Source organism: Arvicanthis niloticus, chromosome 1, assembly GCF_011762505.2.
Source record: "Arvicanthis niloticus isolate mArvNil1 chromosome 1, mArvNil1.pat.X, whole genome shotgun sequence".
NCBI lineage: Eukaryota > Metazoa > Chordata > Mammalia > Rodentia > Muridae > Arvicanthis > Arvicanthis niloticus.
The window spans coordinates 56,080,231-56,105,379 of record NC_047658.1 but is presented as its reverse complement, the minus strand read 5'-3'; the positions used below and the strand labels follow the sequence as shown (position 1 = coordinate 56,105,379).

General features: G+C 48.0%; 1 protein-coding gene across 1 annotated transcript; it reads left to right on the top strand.

The window, feature by feature from the left end:
* Positions 1-1,005: 1,005 nt before the first annotated feature.
* Fah (fumarylacetoacetate hydrolase) lies at positions 1,006-23,436 on the top strand. Its single transcript, XM_034489698.2, has 14 exons — positions 1,006-1,192; positions 4,507-4,617; positions 5,516-5,637; positions 5,855-5,904; positions 7,572-7,662; positions 9,412-9,509; positions 9,599-9,651; positions 11,169-11,268; positions 11,850-11,980; positions 13,569-13,644; positions 15,492-15,538; positions 18,157-18,258; positions 18,877-18,994; positions 23,257-23,436. The coding sequence occupies exons 1-14, from the start codon at positions 1,112-1,114 to the stop codon at positions 23,334-23,336; spliced, it is 1,260 nt and encodes a 419-aa protein (XP_034345589.1). The 5' UTR covers positions 1,006-1,111; the 3' UTR covers positions 23,337-23,436.
* Positions 23,437-25,149: the final 1,713 nt, after the last annotated feature.

Genomic DNA, 25,149 nt, shown 5'->3' with positions numbered 1-25,149 from the left:
CCCACTAGTACTGTACGGAAGAAAGCAGAGGCAGAAGAACCCCAAGACGTTAAAACAGGCGCGTCACACTTTTCCAGATGACGATGGATGGCTCCAACTCCAGTTTTCACCAGCGCCCACGGTCTCTGTGGACCCTGGATAAGGCTACACAGGAAGATGAACTGGGGACAGAGCCTCTGCAGTATCCAGTGACACCGCAGGAGCTGGAAGCAGCCCTAGACAAAAGAATGGGGTCACTGGGTGGATCCCAAATTCTAAACTGGAGGTGGGGTCAAGAGAGAAAGCAGAATTCATTAAGGGAGGCTGGGCAGCTTTGCAAAAGGGCGAGGCCTCCGAGATTATGGAAATGAAGCAACTAAAGAGGCGGGGCTTTGGGTCTTGGGCGGTTTTGGTGAGGCCAATACCTGAACTCAGGTGCTGGACCCGGAAGGGGGAGGTTTAGACATAGGGGCGGACCGGTCCGACAGTTCCGGGATGGAGATGAGGGTGGGGTAGGGGGGAAGGACCAAGGCGGGGCGTGGACAAGACAGGATCTCGGGGGCGGGTTGACCCCCTTCCCCCCTCCTTCTCCCCCCCCCCCCGACTCTGGGCACATCTGGGGCGGGGCGAAGGCGGGACGATCCCAGAGCTCCGGGCACTTTTAGGGAGGATGAGGAGGATTGTCTTGTATATCCGGACCGATGCAGTGTTCCTGGATTCCTAGAGGTCGCTGGAGAAGAAAATGGGGTGGTCCCAGGGCGGGTGCCGGGTGGTTCCGGGACAGAAGTGGACAAGAAGGATGTGGGCAGTCGAGGGGCGTGAGCATGGGGTGGTCCCGGAGCGGGTGATGGATGGTACGGAGGGTGGACCCAGGGTAGAGGAGGCGGGACGAGTGTGGGGCGGTCCGGGGGCGGGTGCTAAAAGAATCTCTAGGGTAGGGAGGCGGTCCCAAAGGGGTGAGTAGGGGTGTGTGCCAGGTAGTACCGGGTATTGGCCAGGGGGAAGGGCAGTCCCGGGGTTCGGGGCGGTCCCTGAATCTAAAAGCCTTCAGCTAGTCTGATTCTTACTCTAAGCATAGTCCCGCTAGCCAACTCCTACCCGCCGTGGGTTCTGCTGCCCAGTGCTCGTCAGCATGTCCTTTATTCCGGTGGCCGAGGACTCCGACTTTCCCATCCAAAACCTTCCTTATGGTGTTTTCTCCACTCAAAGCAACGTGAGCTTCGACATTTGGGCTCGGGAGCGGGGAGGTGGGAGCTCTGGTCGGTTTCTCTCGAGCCTTGGTGGAGGGCGCCTGTGACGCCAGTGCTGCTCAGGATCCATAGCTGTGCACGATACTGAAATTCAGTCTCGGAATATGTGGGCCTCTGCAAGAAACAGATGCATAGAGAAATGGGAGCGATCACCCCTGCCTGGGCAGCAAGCCTATGCGATTGTGACCCAAAAAACCAACACATTTTCACAGGCCGTTTCCTTACAAAACGCTGGGTGGTAGTTCACTGCATTGCTTAGTCCTTGACCCTGTCACCTCGAAAGTACCAGCTGACTCACATAATTTTGAGCAACTCCTCTGAGCACTTCCTGGCCTAGAAACTTCGGTACAAGACACCGGATTCTTTTACCTCTAGCCTAAATTCTTTCTGTTCTAGTGTGAGCTGCTAGGCATTCACTGAACTAATCACGGGTCTCATGGGGCAGGAGAAATGAACTTTGACTTGTATGCATAGTTTGACTTGAAGGAAATCTTTGAACATGGTTTAGTGGAGCTGAGTTATCAGCAAATATATAAACGGGTCCTTGGGCAGGAAATGCACATCCCTCTGAAATGTTTGTGGTATTTTCTGCTTGAGTTGGGGGGGGGTTGTTTGTTTGTTTTTGTTTTTATTTATTTTGTTTGTTTACAGTGTTGATCCCACTTTGTAAGCCATAGAACTGTGGGAACCCCTTGCACCTAACAAGAATCTGAATATCTTTGCCAGGACAGACAGGTAGCAGTGTGATAAAGTGCTTGGCTGGCCTGCACCAGCCAAAGGAAGAAAGGAAGGAAGTGGTTCCTGGCAGTTGATTCCTTTCTCCACATCTGCTGTCCTTTTTTATCCTGCCTGTGCTCAATGCCTTGGTCAGAAGAGTCAAGTAATGGTTTCACAATCACCAGGCGTGACTAGATGTTGCAAGGACACAAAGTGAACTTGCTGTCCTTTCCACGTATGAGGTGTGTGGAGCCTTAACCTGAGCCAGCCAACCGCCTTCTGGAAGCAGAATACTCCCCCTGGCCTCTTCGGATACTTTACCCTCAGCGGACATTCGCTCAGCCTTTTCTGAGAAAACCAGTGGGTTAGACAGGGACATTTATGCAGGCAGGCACAGCGTGAGGATTTGGTAGTAAATGGGTTGTTTTCCCAGTGGAATCTGGGGTTACTGTTCTTCTATGTGTGGCTAGAGGCTTTTTAGACACCATACGCCATCATCATCTTGGTTTTATTTCAGGGTGGTGGTGGTGGTGGTGGTGGTGGTGGGTTTTGGGGGGGTTTGTTGGTGGTGGTTTTGAGACAGGGTTTCCCAGTGTGGCCCTGGCTGTCATGGAACTGTAGACCAAGTTTACCTTGAACTCATAGATTGCCTACCTCTGTATCCTAAGTGCTGGGATTAAAGGTGTGTGCCCACCATATCCAGCTTCTTTTTTATTAATAATAATTTAAATTTTTGGAGTGTTTCATACACAAGCATTGCATCTGTATCATTCCTACTCCTCCCTCTCATCTCTCTAACTTCTCTCTTCCCTCTCCCAAATTCATGATCTCTGCTTTAATCATTACTGTTGCATGTATATATTCATATATATATAACTGAATTCATTTAGTTTTGCTCATATGTGTATGTGTCCAGGGCTGACCACTTGGGATTGGACAACCCATGTGAATAGTTGTCCCTGGAGGCAACCATTGACTTCCTGTGGTTCTTTATCTAGTGGTGGGACCTCGTGGAATTTCCCATCAGCAGTGGCAGCCCAACTAGTGTCATTATGCTGGTCTTGTTCGGGCAACTATATTGTTGAGAGTTTCTAGGTATATTTTCCTGGTCATGTCTAGGGAAAATGATCTATTGACGGGTGTCCTGGGCCTCTTTCTGTTCCCTCTTGGGTGATTTTTTTCTGAGCCTTAGGAGTGTTACAGATGTGTCTTAGGGCTAGGTACCCCATGATGAGTTGAGTTTTTTGTTTTGTTTTTTGTTTTATTTTTGTTTTTTGTTTTGTTTTTGTTTTGTTTTTTGACAGGTTCGCCGTAGTTTCTGTTTTAAAAAAAAAGGTTTCTTTGATGGGTGAGAGATACACTTACTAGTGGGTATAAGGATACATATTTAGAACACACTTAGATATTCTATTGTTCTAACAATGGGCAGTTGGCTAGGTTTTTACAGTAACAGGCATGAATTCCCTCCTGTTGAGCAGGCCTTAAATCCAATTAGCTGTTGGTTACCCTCAGAATATAAGTGGATATCTTGCTATTCCAGTGATTGTTGTGATTCATAGGCGGTAGAGCTGGGTAATACTACTGACTACTCTTCTCCCTTGGTAGCTTATAAAGCACTAAATGGACTTAATACAATTGCTAGGCCTTGTTTACATAAGACTAGGCAGGTAATGCCTATGATCAGGTAACAGGACTCAATGACAGAGGTTCCTCCTTGCCTTCAGTAAGGCACAGTATGATTGCCTCTAGGTCTTTCCTGAACATCACCTGAGTGCACTCCTCGCTTGGATACACTCAGCTTTCTGATCTTTGAGGTAGAATGGAGAGACTGAGGCCCAGGGAATTACAGAGCTGAGAACATACAGGTTCTCCAGGGAAGCTTCGAAGGGTTATGTGACTTTGGTCTATCTCTAACCCCTGGGGGGGGCTGCCATTGCAGCTACATCCCTTAGCCCACTGAAAGGAGCAGGTACTGGAGACAGACACAGCCAAAAATTACACCTCTTGGCTCTCATGGATCTCCTAGAATCTGGCAGAACTCCTACTTGAGGTGGCAAGGAAGCCTGGCTTAGGACAGAGTTTCAGGAGGTGAAATCTCCCAACATGCTCTGTTCTGTGAGGTCAGAAACCAGCCTTGACAAGATATTGGGGCCTCTGTGTTTATCTGAATCCACGCAGAGCTCTTACAGGGCATAAAAGAAATTCATTCCTGTGGACTGAGCACTGTGGCTTCTGCAGTTCCCTACAGCCTGAGTTCTGCTGCATTCAAGCTACCACAGAGCTGGTACTCTAAGTTACTATATGTAGAACACTCACTGCTCTGCTTCCTAAGAGAATGGCCCTCAGCAAAGCCCTGGGCTCAGTATGAAGAGATTCAGGTTCTTGGTAAGGTGATGAGCAACTCATGACTAAAGATCACAGCTCTACTTTCTTTCTTGTCCCCTGATCCTCTGTCTTCTCTTTATGAGGGTTGTCTCAAAGGAACCCATGAGTCCCTAAGTATTTGCTGTTATAGTAAATGCACTTTGCCTGTCAGAACCAACTGTCATTCTTCTCCTAGCCAAAGCCACGGATTGGTGTGGCCATCGGTGACCAGATCTTGGACCTGAGTGTCATTAAACACCTCCTTACCGGACCCGTTCTCTCCAAACATCAGCATGTCTTCAATGAGGTGGGACACTGTGCCATGGATTGTCTCTGTTTCACCACTTACTGCAAATGAGATAGTACTTTCTTAGTCACCAGTTATCCCTAGATGAGTGGGAGCTGCCACATAGGTGGCAGGAGGTAGCCTTGACACCTTAGGGTGTCCTCTCAGCAGAACTGGGCCTGAGTCCATTGGGTCTCTCCAAGTTGCCTATGAGGTGGGAATGTTCTGTCACCCTGCTTCCTTTATAAACAGGGATGTTCATGCTTTGGTCTTTTGAGGTCCAAGAAAACCTTGAGAAAAGGAGCCATGAGCCTTGCAGTCTAGAGTGGGGTACAGCTTGAGACACATCCTGGGACTGTTCATGGGTGATGGCTTCCCAGTCCTTCAAGGGTATACACCTGGGCATCCAGCTTGTATGTCTGTGTAAGGTGGCTACCCTGCCATCCAGGTGTGCAGTTGCGCCTGGGGGCAGTCAGCTTGTCTACCATGTCTGATGTGACTTTCCTCCCTTGTCACAGCTTAGCTCTTAGGATCTGCTTTTTTTCTGAAACACAGGCAAGGATAGTTGTGGTATTTACCAAATACCTCTTCTGTTCAGGAGCTTCACACACATCCTTCCTGCCAGCCCTCCTGACCACCCTCTGCCACAGAGTCAGTATTGTTGCTAGGAAAGTGGAACTTGTACAGTTCATGAGTTGCTGTCTGAATAATAGCTTGTGAGCATTGGTTGTGAGATGCATCTCCAGGAATGGATGGGACATCAAGGAAGGTGACAGCTTTCTCCAGCTCTATGCAGAGAGGACAAAATATAAACAAAGACCCCCAACTTGTGAATGGATGGAGAGAAGTCAGGCAGGCAGGAGGTATGTCCCGGGACTTTTCTCAGGTACAACCTCCTGTATTCCTGTTTTGGTCTTAGACAACTCTCAATAACTTTATGGGCCTGGGTCAAGCCGCATGGAAGGAGGCAAGAGCATCCTTACAGAGCTTACTGTCTGCCAGCCAAGCCCAGCTCAGAGATGACAAGGAGCTTCGGCAGCGGTGAGAATACATGGGGAAAGAGTGTCATGTCAGGGGAAATTAGGCCTGGGTAATTGGGTGCCCTTCTGTATGGCTCCTTGGCTGCCTGGCTGCCTGGCTGCCTGGCTGCCTATCCTGGTACAGTCAGGCCAACTTCATCCATCCCTACTGGGTTGCATGTTGGTGGGAGGTGTCTGGGCCTGGAAGACTGGATGGAGCCCCTGATTCTGTATTTCAGTGCATTCACTTCCCAGGCTTCTGCCACGATGCACCTTCCTGCTACCATAGGTGAGTCCTATTTCCCTGCTGTGCCAACCTGAGTAGTTTAGTAGGCCTAGATGGCTAGACAGATGCATTGGAACTCCGTATCTTGGTGGAGAGAAAACAGATCGAGAAGTCTAGGATCGCCAGCTGATCCCAACTTGACCAAGCTCGTCCAATAGTGAGCCTTGGCTCAGTTGTCGCAAGCCTGTTCTCTTAGTGCAGCAGCCTAAGTTTGTGACTAGCTATATGGATACCTGTACAGTAATTCACTTCATCTTCCCAGAAGAGTCTGAGGTAAGCACTTTAAGCTGTCAGGAAAGAGGGTGTTTTGAGGAAAACCACAGGGCCCTGCAGGGCCCATGTAGGAATTTGGGAAGGCATTTGTTTTGACTGAATCAGCAAGTTGCTGTCAGTACAGTTTCATAGCCTGAAGCAGACATAGGCTGCTTCATCCTTGTGTGTCAGCTATGAGGGGAAGTCTCAGCTCTTGCCTGGGCACTTGTGATCTGAGAACTGTATAGCGTTGTCCTGACAGGATGAGATTCCTGGAACAAGTTCTCCATTCAGCAAAGCCTTCCAGAGGTGCTAGTGGCCAACAGCTAGGTGGAAGGTGGGCTTGAGCATGGGCTTATCTCTTGCTTTCCTATAGGACTACGCTATGTGGTTTTATGGCAAACCAGTTGTTTTCTAGGGATCCTTCTTCCTTTCCAGTTAATTGATGCTGTGACTTCTTGTTTTTACTGTTATGGGTGTGATTATTCTTGTGATAAATATTTTCACGACTGTTTCTGTCCACAGGACTGAAGGTGGGAAGTAGTAAGCCGAGCTCAGGCTGTCCCACCTCTTGATTAGTTGGCTCCCAGACTGTGTATCCTCTCCTTATTCTGCCGCTTCCACTTGTAGTCTAAGCGCTGGGGTTGGAGTGAGTGCTCAGCTTTGCTTTGTGGGTGGATGCAGAAGGTTCAGGAAGATGAGTAAGCAAACTACCCAAAGTGGATGTTCTAGTAGAATTCAGTAACTCACATATGGGAGAAAGGATATCTGGTATTCATGAACCCTCCACATTCAGCTCATCACAATCAACAGACACTGATAGACCAGTACAAGTACAAAGACAAGATGCTTTGTTCTTGGTGTTCAGGGCCAGTCACATGACATGAGGGCTGAACAGGGACTGCCCTGAATGGTGACAATTGAACAAAAGTCTGCACACATGGGGCTAGAGCACAGTGAGGCCCACCCCAAAGGAGGGTTCAGTAATGGGGCCTTAGACTTGCCAGCATTTAAATCAACAGAGATATGGGAGAAGTAAGGCTAAGGAACAGGCGCATATTAAACAAAGGTGTGGCAAGGATGGTGCACAGGAGGTTCACAGCTCAGGGCCACAGTCTGTCATATCTACCTACCTTAAGCAGGAACCCAGAGGCCAGATCAGCCTTCTGTATCCTGCAAGTCTGATGCTATTGTCCATTTTTCTGGACATCTATGATATGTGGTACAAATTGGGAAAAGAGTAGTGACAGCCACTTCATATTTAAACCTCGCTGTCTGATTCAGAAGGTATGAACTTACTTTCTTTTTTTTCCTGTGTTAAGGGGTCCTCTAATCTTGAAGGATGATTTGAGCTCCTGTTTTTGGGCCCAGACTTCCTCCATCTAGGTCACTGGCTGTTTTGGGTGTTCCCTCTGCAGGAGACTACACGGACTTCTACTCTTCTCGGCAGCATGCCACTAATGTTGGCATTATGTTCAGGGGCAAGGAGAATGCGCTGTTGCCAAATTGGTATGTCCTAGACCAGATGCTCGGATAAATTCAGTCAGCTCTTCTCTACAGTATGCTTTTCCCAGCAGCAAAGACCCTGTTTGGTCAAAGTAACCTAGAGGAAAAACCCAGAACTGATGATGTTATGGCCTCTAGAAAGAGCAGGCCCAGCTTTTGGTTCCCTTAGCATGACTTTAGGGGTCCTGGGCTATACAGGATATCACAGGACTGTGCAAACATCCTTTCAGCTCTCCTCTGGAGAGCAGACATGGGGATTTCGCCCCCTGTGGTGCTCGATCCTCTAGATCCTTTTGTTGGCAGTCTGCCTATTACTGTTCTGTTACTATTGCTCTAGCATTCAGGAAAAAAAGATCAGAACAAGCATTTTAGAGTTCAAGTATTATCTCTGTAATGAGGAACATGTGCATAAGAGAAACCAAAGGTAGCACTGTGAACCACTCTGATGTTAAGGAAATCCAGGCCAAAGGCTGAGGCCCTTCAGTTTGGTTCAGATGAGGGTAGGGACCCATTTCCTCACCCAGCCTTGCTCCTCACTTTCTGATCTCTGGCATTTGGCTAGAGAAGTTCTGGCATCCTGATGACAGCCAGCAACTTTGGGGCTAGACAGTCTGTTGGGTCATTTTCCCTGAAGTCATACAAACAGTTTCTGATTGGCTGTGGATAGACACAGCCTGGACCTGTGCAGGGCAGCAGTCTGTCATATCCACGGCCACCTTAATCAGGAGCCTGGAGACTGGCCCAGCCTGCTGTGTCCAGCAAGTGTGACCCTATTGTCCATTTTTCTGGTGCCATGGACAGTCTTTGTGGCTGTATCACTCCCATCTGTTTCTGTCTTCACATGGCTGTCTCCTCCTCTTCTCCATGTACAAGGACACCTTGTACAAGGACGCTTTAGGATGTAGGGATGATGCTCAGATGATCCAGGCTATTAGTTACATCTAAAAAGACTGTTTCTACATCTTTTCAGGGGTTGGGGTATAGACAGATCTTTTGTGGAGTTGCCACTCGCTGTACTGCAGGCCTAATCTCTAGCTTTATTCAAATAACCATAGGTGCTTATCCCATACTGTCGTCTTGCCCACACAGTTCTGTGTGTTCGTCTAAGAGCACCCCTAGCCAACACCTCAGTGATTTTGATACTTGGGGGGAAAAAAACTCTTTTATTTCCTCTTCATATCTTTGTTTTACAAGTATCTTCTAACAGTTTTCCCCAGCCTTGGATAGCTATTTGCTCTGAGCTTTGATTTATTCCCCGGGCTCCCTTTTATTAGAGATGGGCAGAGTCCACAAAGGAAGCAGCAGAGCACTGTCTGTGATCAAAGAAACATGGGTTCTTTATTGTCCCTCCTCTTCCTCCTCCTCTTCCTCGTTTTCCTCTTTCTCTTCCTCCTCCCTTCCTCCTCCTCCCCCTTCTCCTTCCTTTCTTCCTCCTCACTGTATTGCTAGCTCTGGCTGACCTAGAACTTACAATGTACAGGAGGCTAGCCTCAAGCTGCTGGTACTCCTCCTGCCTCTGTCTTCTGAGTGCTGGGATTGCAGGCATGACCTGCCCCCCTTCTTAAAGCTGAATCATTCCCCCCATCCCACCCCCCATGTGATATACCACATTTTTTCTCCATTCATCTATCAGTAGATACTTGGGGCCATGTTTTAATTTTTGAATGAGTGTATGTCGACTCTTTCTGAAGTTTCGATTACAACATGTAGCAGTTTGGGTACCCATGTCCTGTCACCACCCTCCTTTACCAGGCTCCACTTACCGGTGGGATACCATGGCCGAGCTTCCTCTGTTGTGGTTTCTGGCACCCCGATTCGAAGACCCATGGGACAGATGAGACCTGATAACTGTAAGTGACTCCAGTATCCTGGCTCTGCTCTATTGCTATGAGCTCTGTAGCCTGGTACTGATGGTTCCTTTTATTTGCCATCTTTCCAGCAAAGCCTCCTGTGTATGGCGCCTGCAAACTCTTAGACATGGAGTTGGAAATGGTGAGTTATGTGTGGAGTTTTGTTGAGTGCGAGCCACAAAGCCTTATGGCAGTAAAGCTTTCTTTCTGGGGCAGCACTTCACACCTGTCTGGCCACAAATAGCAGCCCCGTGTCCCCATGTGACCACTGAATGCAGCTGATGCTCTGTCTTCAGATCCTGTGTTTGTGAATCCTCCCACTTGCTGAAACTTATTTGCAACCCAAATATTAACACAAGTCATTGCCACACAGAGAAGTGGAAAATTTGAATCTCCTGATAGACACACTTGTCCCCAGTTAAGGTCACACCAGGCTCCCTATCTTCTTGTTTCAGGTCTCATGCTATAAAAACAGGCTAATTTTTTTGTCTGTTTTTTTTTCCTGTATTTTCCACATTCTTCTGTGATTTGAGCTGCTATTATTATTTATAATGCCCCCCAAGTGGAGGTCCGTTGTGGTCCCCTAACTGCAGGAGAGCAGATGCCCCTTACAAAGACATGTGGTAGAAAAACCTCACTCATACCTGAGTTGTAGCTGTTGATGGGAAATGCAGTGTTGATGAACCAACACTGTGTCAGCTATCTTTAACAAAAAGAGGTAAAATATGGTTGGATAAAATGATTTCCTGTTCATTTAGTGAGTGTTGTAGCCAGAGGCTATGAAAACCCAGCTTGTTGCATCTAGTGGGAGCATCAGTCCACATTGTTCTGTCACATTCACGGTGATTTTATACAATGCCACATGAACAACAAGCATCAAATAAATGGACGTATCCACCTTGTTGTGCTGATGGCAGGGCCTGTATGTATCACTTGAGAAAGGCTTACACCAAGGCTCCGGTCTTTATTTAAATTAAGCATTTTATTTTGAGACTGCTGAAGACTCATATGTGGTTGTGAGGAAAGAGGTGGAGATCCCCTGAACTTGAAAGAGACGGGGTCTCCATGCCTCGGTGCCCTCAGCTCTTTTTTTCTGTGTATCTTGATGACGATTTTGCACTGTTTAAACCCTATCTCAAGGACAAATATAACAGTGACCCTAGTTCCACAAATGTGGATGATTCTGTGCTGTTCAAGGAGCTCCGTCTCCCCCCACCCCCCCCCCACACACATTTAGTTTCCCTTAGACATGATTGGTGGATGTTCTCTTGGTCCGTGGCTATGGGATAGATGCCATTCCTTTGGGGACAGGTTGAAGTCAACTTGTCAATTCTCCTGGCATGAGCACACCTGATGTTTTCAGTCTTTACAAGTCTCGTATGCTGTCAGATATTAGGGTAAGGGATATGGGTTACAGGGGAAGGAGCAGAAAGGCCTGGGGTGCCCTGATGGTCAGGAAGAAATTATCGTGAGGCTGGTGGTGATAAAAGGGCACACATGAGTACAGTTCCCATCTTAGAGACCCAGTGAATTAATGACAGGTCCCCAGGCAGCCCTAGTCCCTGGTTGAACTTTGAAAATATTTTCCCTTTGCTCTGTGAGCCACAGTGACCCAGAGCAACAGGTCATCTAGATTCTAACCAACTTTTTCCATGGAAGGCTTTCTTTGTAGGCCCTGGGAACAGATTCGGAGAGCCAATCCCCATTTCCAAAGCCCACGAGCATATTTTCGGGATGGTCCTCATGAACGACTGGAGTGGTAATGCCTGACGGCCCAGCTTCCTCTGATACTCTTTTCTGAGGGGCACACACAGGAGTTGGGTATGGGATAGGAGGCCTAAGTACTGCGGGGGTGGTGCCATACAGACTTCTGACTCTGTGGGTGTGGGTCAGTCTCCGCTTCCCGGAGAAGCTTTCTCAAAGGTGGAAGGATGGAGCTGACAGAACCTAAAGCTTTATCAAGCCCTACAAACTAACTCACTGTTGTTAGTACCATTCTGCTGATGAACCGAATATGGAGGGATTTTAGCCAATGACTGAGTTGAGACTCAGCCCAGCATCTGGTTCCCCGCTCTGCACCCTGATACCGTGTGTAAGAGGAAGTGGGTTCAGAAATCTCAGAAGAGGGCCTTCCCCCATTCAGGCCCTTTATAGGGATTGTCCTGATACTCTTCATAGTACCCTAGCACAGTGCCTCCAAGGACCTCTGTCTTCATACTGAGTACCCTTCTTTTTGTTCCCTGGGAGATCTGGTTGGCCATAGCCATATAGAGAGGTCCATGTAGGTCAAGGGCAGGACTGTAAGTCACTGTGAGTCCTAAGCTTGCTGTCTTTCCGTAGCACGAGATATCCAGCAATGGGAGTATGTCCCCCTTGGGCCGTTCCTGGGGAAAAGCTTTGGAACAACCATCTCCCCATGGGTGGTGCCTATGGATGCCCTCCTGCCATTTGTGGTGCCAAACCCAAGGCAGGTAAGCACCTTTCCACTGAAAGCTCTGCTCTAAGTTACTGCCTCTGCCCTTTCCTGTTGCCCTCTGATCCTGAGACATGGCGGTGCTTGGAGGAGCCTGGCGCAGTGTCCAGGCAGACACGGTTCCAGGGGTTTTCTTCCTCCAACACAGTTCACAGAGAAAAACATAATTTTGTAGTTTTCGGAGTTCAGGGGAACAACTGGACAAAACCCTAACCACAAAGCTGCCCCGTTATGCTATTTTGGTTTGTGCAATGGCTCCCTCTAGAGTCTAATTTTTAGAATGCATTTTGAAATAGAGTCTATAAGGGAAAAAGTGTGTGTGTCTCTAACAGGGTTCCCAGCACAATATCCCACTTCTTCACTACAGTCACCCTGCCATTATGGCCAATACCTTCAAGGCCCTAACTAATGTCAAACATGGCTCAGGAAAATGACTTATTTGTTCCTCCCGTATCTCTGGTCCTAACTATCCTCCAGAGGGTTCTGTTCTGCTCCCGGCTCTCTCTACCTTCCCTCCCTATACTCTCCCTGGCATTGTCTCACCAGCCTGTGTACTGCTGCACCTCCTTCCCCACTCATCCATGTCATTTCATGCTTGAACACCCTTGGGACTTTCCCCTGCTAATTGGTCCTTCATAAAAGTCCCCGAAAGGTTTTCACTCTGTCTCCGGATCTTCCTGGGCCGTTCCCACCACAGCACCCTCTTCTCCCCTGTGTTGGTCTCCCTCCCCTTCGTCTCTCACCCTCCACTGTCCTTCTCATCTTCTGCCCTCACAGGCCTGTTGGGCCCCTGCTTTTAATGGCCCACATCCTCCTTCATGGTCCTTCCCCCAGGTGTATCCTCACAGGGATGTCTGGATGTCGACCACCTCTGTCCTTCCCAAGTACTGTTTATGTACAGCTGTCACCACTCTTGCCCCTTCCCAACTCATCAGCAGGTTTCCCCCCAAAGCAGTTTCTAATTTAACCCTTCATGCACTGGGAAGGAGCTGTATTCCCCATAAATACCTCTGGTCACACAGTTACCATTAAAAACACACAGCTGTTCAGGCTACCCAGAGTGATCTTACATCCTGCTAAATGATTTTTGTGCTGTATTTTGGGACAACACTCTTTGTCCAGTGTGCAGCGCCCTGCCTGAACATCAACTGCCTTCCCAGCTGTTCCAGCACCAAAGATGGCTGCCAGCTTCACTGCTGCTAGGCTCTCTGCCTTCCAGGGCATCCACTTTGCCCTCACTAGCCTTTCCTTACAGGTTCTATGGTCCATCTCTGATCTCCCATTGTCCCCCTCCTAAGTCTATCCTCTCCCAGCTTCCTGAAGCATTGTTACTTCCTGTGACCTTTAACCTACTTCTGCAGACACACACACAGACACACGCGCGCACACACACCTCAGCTTATTTTCTCAAGTGTGGCACACGTGACCTCCTGACTCTTCCTGTCCGACTAAGGACAGTGTGTAGGGACTGAGTCCCTGGAGAAGAAACACTGTTGCCACATGGAACACTCTGTATTGGAGAGCAAAGGCTGCTGGGAACTCAGCCCTCCTGATAGCCACAGTTTTGATGTTCTCTTCCCTTTTAGGACCCGAAGCCCTTGCCGTATCTCTGCCACAGCCAGCCCTACACATTTGATATCAACCTGTCTGTTGCTTTGAAAGGTATGTAATGGGGTGAGTGGTGTTGCTCAGGCTCAGCAGGCAGGCATGGCACGGTTCCATTGCCCCAAGGGAGCTTGGCTGGGTGGAACTAGAGGTGCCTGCTGCAGCCTGGAGGCTCTTGTAAAGAAAGAAGAGTGTGAGGGCCATTCTCCAGGTCGGATGCATTTTCCTACACTGGAGGCTTTCTCCTCCACCCTGTGTTTGACTTCTAGCCAGTGTCTACCTAGTCTGTTCACATCTGTCGCTGCCACCTACCTTACACTGCCACCCAGATGTGTGGTCCATTTCATCAAATGCCTGTTTCAAAGCCTGATCTCACCGGATCAGGAGACTATGAGAAGTAGGGCTCAGTCCCGAGCTGTATCTTGGGCAGCCCAGAGAACCACGTTGATGGCCTGCCTCCCCTGAGCCTGTCTGCAACTAAGCTGTGGTGTGAGGGGCTGGCTCTACAGGCCAAGCTGTCATGTGAGGGGCCTACTATGCAGGCCATGGTGATGGAGGTCTAGCCTCAGCTCTACTCTTGTCCAGCTTTGGAGCTTGGGCAAGTACCGAACAATGCCCTACTTTGTCATCTGTGAAACAGGGTAACTATAGCATTGGTTTTATAGATAGATGATGGTGAAGGCTAAGGAAACTGGTCCTGAAGAGAACCTGTAACTAGGAAGGGGCAGGTGTCATCTTTATGTTTAGGGTGGAAAAGTGCTTGCCTGGGGGGCACATTTAGAAACATTAAGTTTCCCAAGGTCGAACTCTAGCTAGTCCCTTATTCTCTCAATTTCTCTCTTCTTATCTGGGATCACACAAAGGCTCTCCTATGTCCTTATGGCCAGTTCATGGCTTCCGGGAGTGCCAGGAAACTCAGTTTCTTAAGGAACAAGTGCAGGATGCTCCACCTAGGAAAGGTCTAAGAGCCATTGTACCTGTCCCATCCTTTCATGTCTTTGATCAGGAAACTAAGGCTCAGAGAGGAAGGATTACCCTGAGTCACTAGGATAGCTGGGGCCAGGGTGGAGCTAAGTGCCAGGGCTGTAAATTCCAGGCTAGTGCTTTCACTCACAGACAAATCCTTGGAGTGCCTTCCCATCATGCTCCTGTTCTGAACATTTTCTTCTGTGTTAGTGAAGGGTCCTGATGGGGAGAGACAGGATGGGAGTGAAAACATATCACATCTGTGTAGTACAGTATTGAAGTGACAGTTCTGAGGTCCCAAGCTGGCACCAGAATAACAGGGTTGGAAAGCAGCAATGTGGGCACCCTGACCTCCCGTGGGCCTGCTGAGCTCACCTCCTGTTACAGAAGGGCAGCAAGCACAAAGGGAAGAGCTGGGTTTGGAGGATGGAAGCACTTTCTGGTGGTTCAAACTGTTTCAGATCACGGCAGCATTCGCTGAGCTCTTGCATGGAGAAAGGACTGCTGGCATCAGTGGTGAATGACACTGTCTGTCAGTACAGAAGTGTAGCAGTAGACCAGCTACCCCAAGGGTAGCAGGCTGTGCTTGATCAAGGTCACATGTAGGTTTCAGCCTATATTATCTTCAGTGGCCTAGCGGATATCAGGAGCATTGTTATAAAATGTTCTTTGAAACCATGTCTAAATTCTGAGGCACACACGCTTCTGTCAGCTAGTGAGTGATTCTTGCTGTGGTTGTGGGAGAAGGAACTGATAGCATGGGTGCACATCTTTGCCCTTCCTCGACTAGATGGCTTCAGTGTGCTTATCCCAGCTCTGACACTCTCTAAGCTTACTGGTCCACAGACTACGTGGATTCATTTCAGAGAGCTAGAAGCAGTTCTCTTCCTGGTCAGCAGGTTTAGTCTGCATAAGTATTACTTCTCAATTTCTGACAGGAGAAGGAATGAGCCAGGCGGCTACCATCTGCAGGTCCAACTTTAAGGTGAGTTTGGAGGCCATCCGACTGCTTTGTGGAAGGGAAGAACATGACAGGAACAGGAGACATTTTGTTCCACTTGGGAGTGGAATGACACATCAGCCTGAAAGCCTGCAGTCTCCTCAACCCTCTTCCTTTCTAGAGATGCATGACATCACAGAGTCACCTCAGGATGGAAGCTGCTGCACAAAGGTGGCCAAAGTTTTCTGGGTGCATTTCCCATCCTGTAAAGGCCAAACTTCTGAATCCCATGTCTGGATAGTCTGGGCTGATGAAAGTACTTTCAGTGTGCACATGGGGGGGCCCTGAAGTTGACAGGGGGTGTCTTCCTTAGCCACCCTCCACATTATGTTTGAAACATGGTCTCTCATCGAATCTGGAGATCAGTGATTGACTAGGGTGTCTGTCCAGCAAGTCTCAGGGATCCTCCAGTCTCCACCGCCTTAGTGCGGAGATTACAGGCACACACTGCACCCAGATTTTTATGTGGGCCATGGAATTCAGTAAAATGTGGGCCCCTGTGCCTGTACAGCAAGCTTTACTAGCAGAAACATCAGTTTCCAAATATTTATTAGTTTTTCAATTGTGTTTGCATGTGTACATACCTATGGACTGATTTCTGAAGTTGGTGTTTTGGCAGTTGTGAGGCACCTGACACAGGTATTGATAAACTACCTTGAGTCCCTTGCTAGAAAGTACGCATTCTTAAATGCAGAGCCATCCAAAGGACAGGCTTTTTATTGAAACAACAGCACACACATGCATACATCCTTTGCAGATTTGCAAATGCCAAAACTGTATGTGAAGATGCTGAGGAGTTTTCACAAAAAAAGTGTACCTCTGCACCCAGGCTGACTCATGTCAAAAAGGGGAATTCCCAGCCCTCAGTAGGCTGCTGCCTCTTTTCAGCCATGCCTTCATTTCCCTAATGTAGGCTGCATCTCCTTGCTTCTGCTGCTATGCACTGACTTTGTCCGTTGATTAGTTTTATATGGGATTGTTATAGTGTGTGTCTATTCTGCTGGGCTTCATTTTTGCAATGCTGGATTTGTGAGGTTCAGCCCCATTGTTTGCAGTGGGAGCTTGATTGTCTCATTGCTTATAGGATACTACAGTGCCAGCTCCACAATGGGTGATGACCAAGTGGTTGCGTCCAGATTTTGGCTATCCTTGAGTTACTGTCAGCATTCTAGTACATATCTCTTGGAGTACGTGTGTGTGCACATTTCTCTTGGGTATATATCCAGGAATAGAACTGCTATGTCATAACACACACACTGAGAGAGACAGAGACAGAGAGAGAGAGAGAGAGAAATAGATGCACATGCACACATGTACAATCACAAATATACACACCACAAAGCAAAGTGTATAGTTCAGTATAGTATAAGGAATACTTTTGAATAACTTTCCAAAACATTTATTCAAGTGGATTGATTTGGTTACTTTTCTGTTGCTGCTATACAATATCATGGCAAAGGCAACCTAAGGGTTTATTTGAGCTCACAGTTTGAGTTTGAGTCATAGCAGCAGGAGCTTGAACATCACGGCCACAGTCGAGAAAGAGAACAAAATTTTTGTGCTCAGTCCCTCTCACCTTACATTCCATCCATGCGCCGGGCCCACGGGAAGCTTTTCTTCAAATCTAGGATGTGTCCTCCCACTTCTATTAATCCTATCAAGAGAATCCCTCACAGGCGTGTCCACAGGTCAACCAAATCTGGACAGTCCTTCATGGCTGCTTCCTCAGGTGGGTATAGATTATATCAAGTTGGCAACTGAGATTAGCCAGCACACGGACACTCCCACTAGTGACATCTGAGAAATTTTGCTGCTTCATGTATACGCAACACGTAGTATCTTTTTCAACTCAGCCATTTGGGAGCATTGTGACTTCTCTTGTATTTTTTCTACCGACTAATGCAGCTGGGGACCTACCTCTGCAAGTGTTCATTGGCCACTTGAGGACTCTATGAATGGATGCATTTGTTTTGCATAGTGTTCCTTCTAGATAAAAGAAGTAACGAGTTTGAAAAGGAACTGAGGGAAGAACCCACTTCTGAGGACTGGTTGCCTGCCTGCAATCAGAAAGGAGATGCAGGAAGTTGTGTCATCCTGGAGGCTTGGACATCTGAGTGCTTGAGACACAGGAGCCTTGGCCTCACCTCCAACCCTTTCACTGCCATCTTGCTCTGACGTTCTGCTCAAATCATTTCATCTTTCAGGGCTGGGGTCAACTCCAAGGCCTAGGCTGCAGGGTGGTCAGCCGGGCCTTGGTACTACAGAAAGGACAATTCACCAGGAATGCTTCTGAGAACTCCCAGGCCTGAGGGCCGAGCAGGCTCAGATTTCAGGCATCTTGGAAAAGATGGTTGGAGAGATGAGGTTCCACAGGAAAAGAAGTTAGGGCTGGTGGACAAGGTGGGTTCCCACCTCAGCAGGCAGACAGCAGGTCATCTAGAGGGACTAGAGGAAAGCAAAATCTCAATTAAAACGAGGCAAGCATAAACATAAATTCCAAGTAGTTTGGAGTGTCGAGGGCAGGAAAGGCATGCAGCAGGCTGACTAAATCCTTCCCAGAAAGCAGGATGCTCACACATGTCCTGCTGTGTTCCTGCCCCCAGCATATGTACTGGACCATGCTGCAGCAACTCACACATCACTCTGTTAACGGATGCAATCTGAGACCTGGGGACCTCTTGGCTTCCGGAACCATCAGTGGATCAGTGAGTCTCAAACAACCACATGGGTCACCAAGGCAAAGTTAGGCGAATTGAGCAATTTGGGGATTAGAGTGCTTCCCTGCTACACACAGACCAAGAAAGGCCTGTGTGAGAACCAGAGCTTGACTCTGTCTCCCCAGAAAGCAGCAGCCACTCTATCTAATCCTCTGCTCCCTCCACCCCTGGGATGAGGAGACATCACAGCTGCATCCTTATCTACCCCTGAGCTACCCTGAGCCTGGGAAGGGTGCACAACTTTGGAAACAATGGTAGTGGGGGTGGGGTAAATAGGTTGGCTTCACTCAAGTCTCTGGCCATGTTGACTGGGACTTGACAGTCTCTTGCCAATGGTAGAGTACGGGACATGACACTGGGGTTGTGAGCTGCAGTCTATGGAGTCAGAGAGCACACTGAAGTTGGCCTCTGGTCCACTATAGGCACAGGACCCTGAATAGGTAGCATGCTTACAGGAAGAATGAAGGCACAGTCTATCACCAGCATATGTCCAAAGTAGCCTCAAAGGTTTTCTGGGCCCCCAGTTCTCACTGTACTGTCCACACTAGAGCTGATGTATCACCAAGATATAAATACATGCCAGCTTCCCCCTTTCTTCTTATAAAGGACCCTGATAGCTTTGGCTCCATGCTGGAACTGTCCTGGAAGGGAACAAAGCCCATCGAAGTGGGGCAGGGGAAGACCAGGACCTTCCTGCTGGATGGTGATGAAGTCATCATAACAGGTATGAACCACCAAGCCCTTTAAGCCAAAAGTACCCATCTGACAATGGAAACATCAGTCTCCTTTGTATTTATGGGCCTTCCTGGATTCTGTGTTTGCATGATATGCCCTGGGCTAGAGCCTGGGTTCCTGGGGACTTCATGTCTTAGTGTCCACACAGGTGAAACACTGTGAGAATTTGTTTTGCATTCCTCCCCCTACCTACAGCCGTTACCCAGTAATGGTTGGGCCTTTGTTTTCTGGACTATGTCCAAAACAATGGCCAGGATCTGACCTGGAACTTGGGTCAGGGAGGGCATGAGGTAGTGCCTGAAGGCCTTGGCAGCTCCTTCCCAGGAGGTCGGGACCTTGTCTCTTCTGTTGCCACTCTGCCTTCCACACATTTATTAACAGTAAGGAAGGTACTGTCTTGTTCCAAAGACCACTTCCTGGAATCAGGAACATGCCAGTGACCTCCCTGGAACTCACCACAGTGTGACTGACCACTGAGGTACCCAACATTCTGAGACTCGGTTGGTGTCATCATGATAAGGCCCAGTTGGTAATAGATCTATAGGATTGTGTCAATTTATAATAGGATTTGCACTTGATAGATGTGCACTGAGACCCTGCCCATGGAGGGCATCCTGAAACTGCAGAGATAAGGATACTGGCTCACACTGCTCTATCATTTGTGGACTGTTGTACACATAGTGAGACTGGCACTTTAGACAATGAATAAGGAAGTCTGACTTCCCCTCCAGGCAACTGATCTGTATAGTCTCAATTCTTTTCACCATCAGGGCATCTAAAGCCTGGAGTACACGTTTCAACTAAAATACTTGAATTAGTGATGTATACCCAGCTCTTCTTGCTTCTGTTGTTTTACACAGCTGTTTCCAGAGAGCCCAGCATCTTGACCTTTCTTTGATGAGATCCACTCTGAGAGGCATTCCTTCACTGGGCCTAAACCATCTACATTCCCACCGGCTTGACTCTCAGCCGACCACCACTCATTTCCTCTTGTGCATCTTCTGGTCTCCCATACTTCCTTGATGCTGTCCTGGTATCAATAGTCTGTCCTGTGAACTGGAATCTTGGACCCAATTCCTTCTGGTCTGATGAATATCTCTGTACAGCTGACATACTCTACATATCACACAAATGCACAGCTGGAGCCCTCACAAAGCCTCTGCAACAGACCCGTTAGTCCTGCCCACAGGGTCCATAGGCTTGCTCCACACTGCTCCTATTCTGCCCAAGATCCTCTTGTGGTACCCATCTGCTGCCTCATACAATCTATCCACTTGGCATACAATTCTGTGTGGCCCCACTCAGCCTCCTACCACAGACTCTCTGCTATCATAGGACCACATTCCTTGTGCACATGCTGTGCACCCCCGGCCTCAGCCTGGCACAGCCTAGTTCAGCTTCTCTGCCACATAGGCAGTCACCTCTGTCCTCTTCCAACAGCTCTCTCAGTGCCATTCTAGTCAGCAGCATGCCTGTCAGCTCAATACCTAGCCAAGGGCTCCTGTCCATTTCCTGTTATGGGCTTGATGGTCTTCTCTTACAGATCTGGAAGGCAGAAATCTGATATACAGGTGGTGAGAGGGCTGCACTCCTTCCAGAGGCCCCAGAGAAAGGCCCATTCGCTTTAGGCATTATAAGTCACACGTAGATGATTACAAGTATTGGGACCTTGTGTGTGGGCCATCTGCAAACTGTTCAGGGGCTTCCTCTGGAGATGCCAAAGGCTGACTATATTTATTAAATGTCTGCAGAGCACAGCTGTGTTGGAGGTATTTCTACTTCCACTTTATTTTTTACTCACCCAAGCCTTTTCGAAATGTGTCATTGCCCCAGTTTTGAGAAGTAAAAAAAAAAAAAAAAAAGCTAGGAGAGAATCATGGCAGATCACACAGATGGCAAAGGCAGGAGACAGTTCCTGCTGTGAGCTGCTCTCTCCAAGGCTAGACCCCTGTATGTTAAGCATGTATTCCAACTGCTGCATGCCAGTTTTGTCTGGTATTGCTTCAGTGCCTGCCAGCCAACCCAGGCTCTGGCTGTGGTTCTGTGGATTGGCTGACAGCACTTTTTTGAAATGTTGATGTGGAAATGATGGAAGGGGGTGAGGAGATGGCAGGATCTGAATAAGCTTCATCAAACAATGCAGTCCTGTCTAGGCAGTTGTCAGGCCTGGGAAAAGGGACCCTGGGGCTGAGGCAGTCAGCCTCATGGTGTTCTTGATTGTTGTACCACAGAGGGTATAGAGAGTCCTTTTCTATGTGGTTGTGGGAAGCAGAATTTACATGTGCCCTGGTTTGTCCTCCCTTGGTCATGGGGCACTGAGTACTGCCACCAGGGCCTGTATATTGCCTTCCAGCTTGACATGCACCTAGTGTCTTTGACTCTTTCCTAGGCTTCCTCTGACTTGTCTTTATCTCATCATTTTCCTGCTTTCTGCCTTCTCAGTGGGAAAACAAATCCCCGTGTCAGTCCTTGATGGCTGAATATGTAGTAGCTTCTCATGTAGTTCAGGTGATGTTCTGTACAAAGTTCTCATGGGTACCCAGTCCTTACCCCTCCAATAACTGTAATCTGCATTTTTAATCAGTGTCAACAGAGATAAGTACAAGCAGAGCTAGGATTTGAACCTGGGCTCCTGCCCAGTTGTGGCCCCTGTCTGTGAGAGGACAACATAGGAGAAGATAAACCGAATACTATCAGTTTGATCAAGTGGCTGCAGGCATCAAACCCCAGCCTTGCCCTCTGTCCTCATTTGGCATTCTGCTCTGGACATACAAGGACCTGTTCCTGGGCCCTTCTATGCCCACTGCCCTTCAGCTCACAGTTAGTTGAGACCTCTGTCTTGTTATCTGAAACACGTGACACCAACCAGTTTCCTTTCTAGTCACGTGGTAGTGGCTTCTCTTCACACCCGCCTCAGTGTCTGTTATTCTTCACCACACAAGTGTGCTGCTCCTCTGTTCCAGGGAGCCATTGGGCTTCTTGGTCTCCTGTCTTCTTAGTAGTATGCTTGAGTTCTCTCTACTGGCTGCTGGGATTTTATACTTTTCCATTTCTTCTTTCTCACATTGAATAGGAGGCATAGCTCCAGGTCCCCAATCTGAGTCCAGGTTGGGGGTGTGTGATGAGTAATGTGAAAGACAAAGCCACAGACAGATTGGCTTCTATCCTAAGCAACGCCACCTTTGTCTTCATCCTGCCCCAGCCCACCCTCCAGCCTCCATGTGCCTCACACCCTAGAGAAGTAACTCCGTTGAAGGAGTTTTAAAAGTCTGTATTAACTTGATTCTGTTGCTACCCTACTGAAAACTTCCGCCTGTCCATTTTCACCAAGACAAAGACTCAACCCCTTGAGATGGCTTCTCGGAGGCCTTTGTTAACTGTCTTCTCATGGTGCCCTCACGACAACCTTAAAGAGCAGAATTAACCAATGTATGCCATGCTTATGTAGTGAACTCCTTCTCACTCATCAAAGCCCAGCTCACATGTTCCTTTCTTTCTGTATCCTTCTCACCATGATGCTCTGCCAGTACTCATCTATCTTCCATATCTTGTTCAGTCCTGATGCTCCCACTAAATAGACCTTCCTTTAAGACAGAGACGGGCTTCTCCCTACCTTAGCCTCAAGCCTGTTGAGGAATAATGGAATAGATAAAATCACAGTTGAGGATCTTTACTTTAAATGTTACACAAACACTGACTCCAACCCTCACGACCATGAAGAATGGACTGCAGGAGGGACTAAGTTCTGAGGAAACACACTGCTCTACCACCTAGGTAACACTGAGAGGATCCTCACATGGACCAGGCCCTGTCCTCAGAGTTTTCTACACACATCATCCTTGCAGTAAGCCTGCACAATAAGGCAGACATTAGATCCAGGCACGGATGAGGAATCTGAGATATCAAGGGATGCAGGGTCACAGAGCCAGTGGGTGGAGAAGCTAGGCTTTAAAACTCAGGAAGTTTGACCCTGGGCTCATTTATACATATAGTTCTTGAAGCTAGACCCATGTGGGGAGCTGAGAACCCCTAGAAAGGCTGTGGAGTGTGGAGTCTGGGGATCTGTAACTGTGTGGTGGGCCTGGGCTCTAGCTCATGTGCTCCTGGGAGGTTCATGTATGTATGACATGCTCATGTGCCTGCCTATCTCTGACTCAGCCTCCCATGATATCTGGTCCTGCAGCTACCTGGGGTTGTATCTAGGAGGCCTCCAGCGATGAAGTGGCTGATCTCATCCCTACTGTGTTTCAGGTCACTGCCAGGGGGATGGCTACCGTGTTGGTTTCGGCCAGTGTTCTGGGAAAGTGCTGCCTGCCCTCTCACCAGCCTGAAGCTCCGGAAGCCACAGGACACAGCCTTGCCTTGTGAGGATCATGCCACACCTGCGTTAGTCAGGATGAATAAAGCTACTTTGTAGGAAGTGTCACAGAATTCTCTGTTCTTGGTTTTGTCTGGTGGAGCAGTGTATGCTGCTCCTGTGGAGGCAGTCATTAGTTCATCTTTTTTTCAGGTGAGAGACTGCAGGTCCTAGAATGTGGGAAAAGAATGACTCCTGAAGTGCTCAGCACTCCCGAGGGAGTTATGACCTGTGTGTGTGTGTGTGTGTGTGTGTGTGTGTGTGTGTGTGTGTGCGCGCGTGTGTGTGTGTGGTGTCTGTGTGTCTCTGTGCATGGGTGTGTGCATGTACATGTCTATGAAGAGAAAGACACACAAAGATACACACAAAGATAGATAGATAAATAGATAGATAAATAGATAGATAGATAGATAGATAGATAGATAGATAGATAGATAGACAGACAGACAGACAGACTATTCTAGAGACTTCAAGATCCTAATCTGTAGTGTAGGATATCTGGCAAAATTCTCTGTGGCTCTCACCATGTAACCAAGTCCTAGATGCACACTTGAGCTAAGGGTAGGATGGGCAAGGGTCCTCGTGTTCACCTCTCTCCTTCATACGTATTGGAGCCCAGAAGCAGCCTTATCTGAGGTCTTCTGTCCTCACTCACTCTACACTGTAGCCCTGGCCCAGTTTCTGGGTGGTCACAGAAGACTAGATATCCAGACTATTCTTGGGCTACAGAATGAGAATGCAAGCATGCAAATAATTAATGCCCTTCATTATTCATCCATGAGCTCTGTACCTTTCTGACTTTTCAGAGTCATGACTTTCCCGAGCTTCTTGTTTTTCTTGCTTCTTGAGTCCCATAACCCTCACTCCTGCCTTCGTTTTTGGAGGAAATAGCTACACAACATTCCACTCCTTCCTCTGCTCCTCTCCTCCCTCTTCTGAAATGTTCCTTGAACCTTAGAGAGGATGTCTGATTATTTTCTCCTATTTGTAACTTAGAATCAGGCCACTATATCACAGCAACAGCCACGTATGCTCTAGTTTGATCCATTGTGAGACTCCATACTAATAATCCCTGCCCATTATGAAAAAAAGTTTCCTCCACAATGTGAGTTGATAGTTGCAGTGATCTGAGAATATACGCACAAATGTTTAGGATCAGATAGGCACATGTCTGCCTAACAAACGACAGCAGCCACTTCCCCAACTGCAGGGATTTGTCCGAGTCTACACTTTCAATCATAGATTTCCTCTTATACAATAGGCCTTAAATCTCCAACAGTCAATTCGCTATTGTATCATTCCAGTAGGCACATCTTGCCTACTGGTTTGCATGGTACCAGGTCAATAACCAAGGAAGACTATCAGTGAAAATTTTCCTCTGACGTTTGTATAGCATTTTCTGGCTCTACAAAACCTACTCATAGAGAAATCCTCTAGCTCGGCTCGGTGCCTCCAGGACCTGTAGTCAAAGCATGTGATACTTTCAGCAATACAGACCCAATATCCACTTCTGGCATGCAACCAACAGCAGAGGCTATAGATTTTATGAGTTATGATGCCCTAGTCACTTCTGTGGCCAGTAACTTGTAGGGTATGCAGCAGCTACAGTCTCCCTCCCTGAGGACAATATGTCCCTCTGCCTTGCTCCCCAGAAACAACTGGCATAACTGTAATGTAGAATGGACTTCAAAAGGTTTAGCTGCAGTAACTGACCTACCAAAAAAAAGCACTATCCACCCCTTTTCTATTTTATTTATTTTTTAAATTGATACACAAATTGTATATAT

Coding starts and splice junctions, on each gene's coding strand:
- Fah (XM_034489698.2), top strand. CDS start 1,112: ATGTCCTTTATTCCGGTGGCCGAGGACTCCGACTTTCCCATCCAAAAC. Junction 11,981..13,568: donor TGGTGCCAAACCCAAGGCAG/GTAAGCACCTTT, acceptor CTTCCCTTTTAG/GACCCGAAGCCCTTGCCGTA. Junction 13,645..15,491: donor CCTGTCTGTTGCTTTGAAAG/GTATGTAATGGG, acceptor AATTTCTGACAG/GAGAAGGAATGAGCCAGGCG.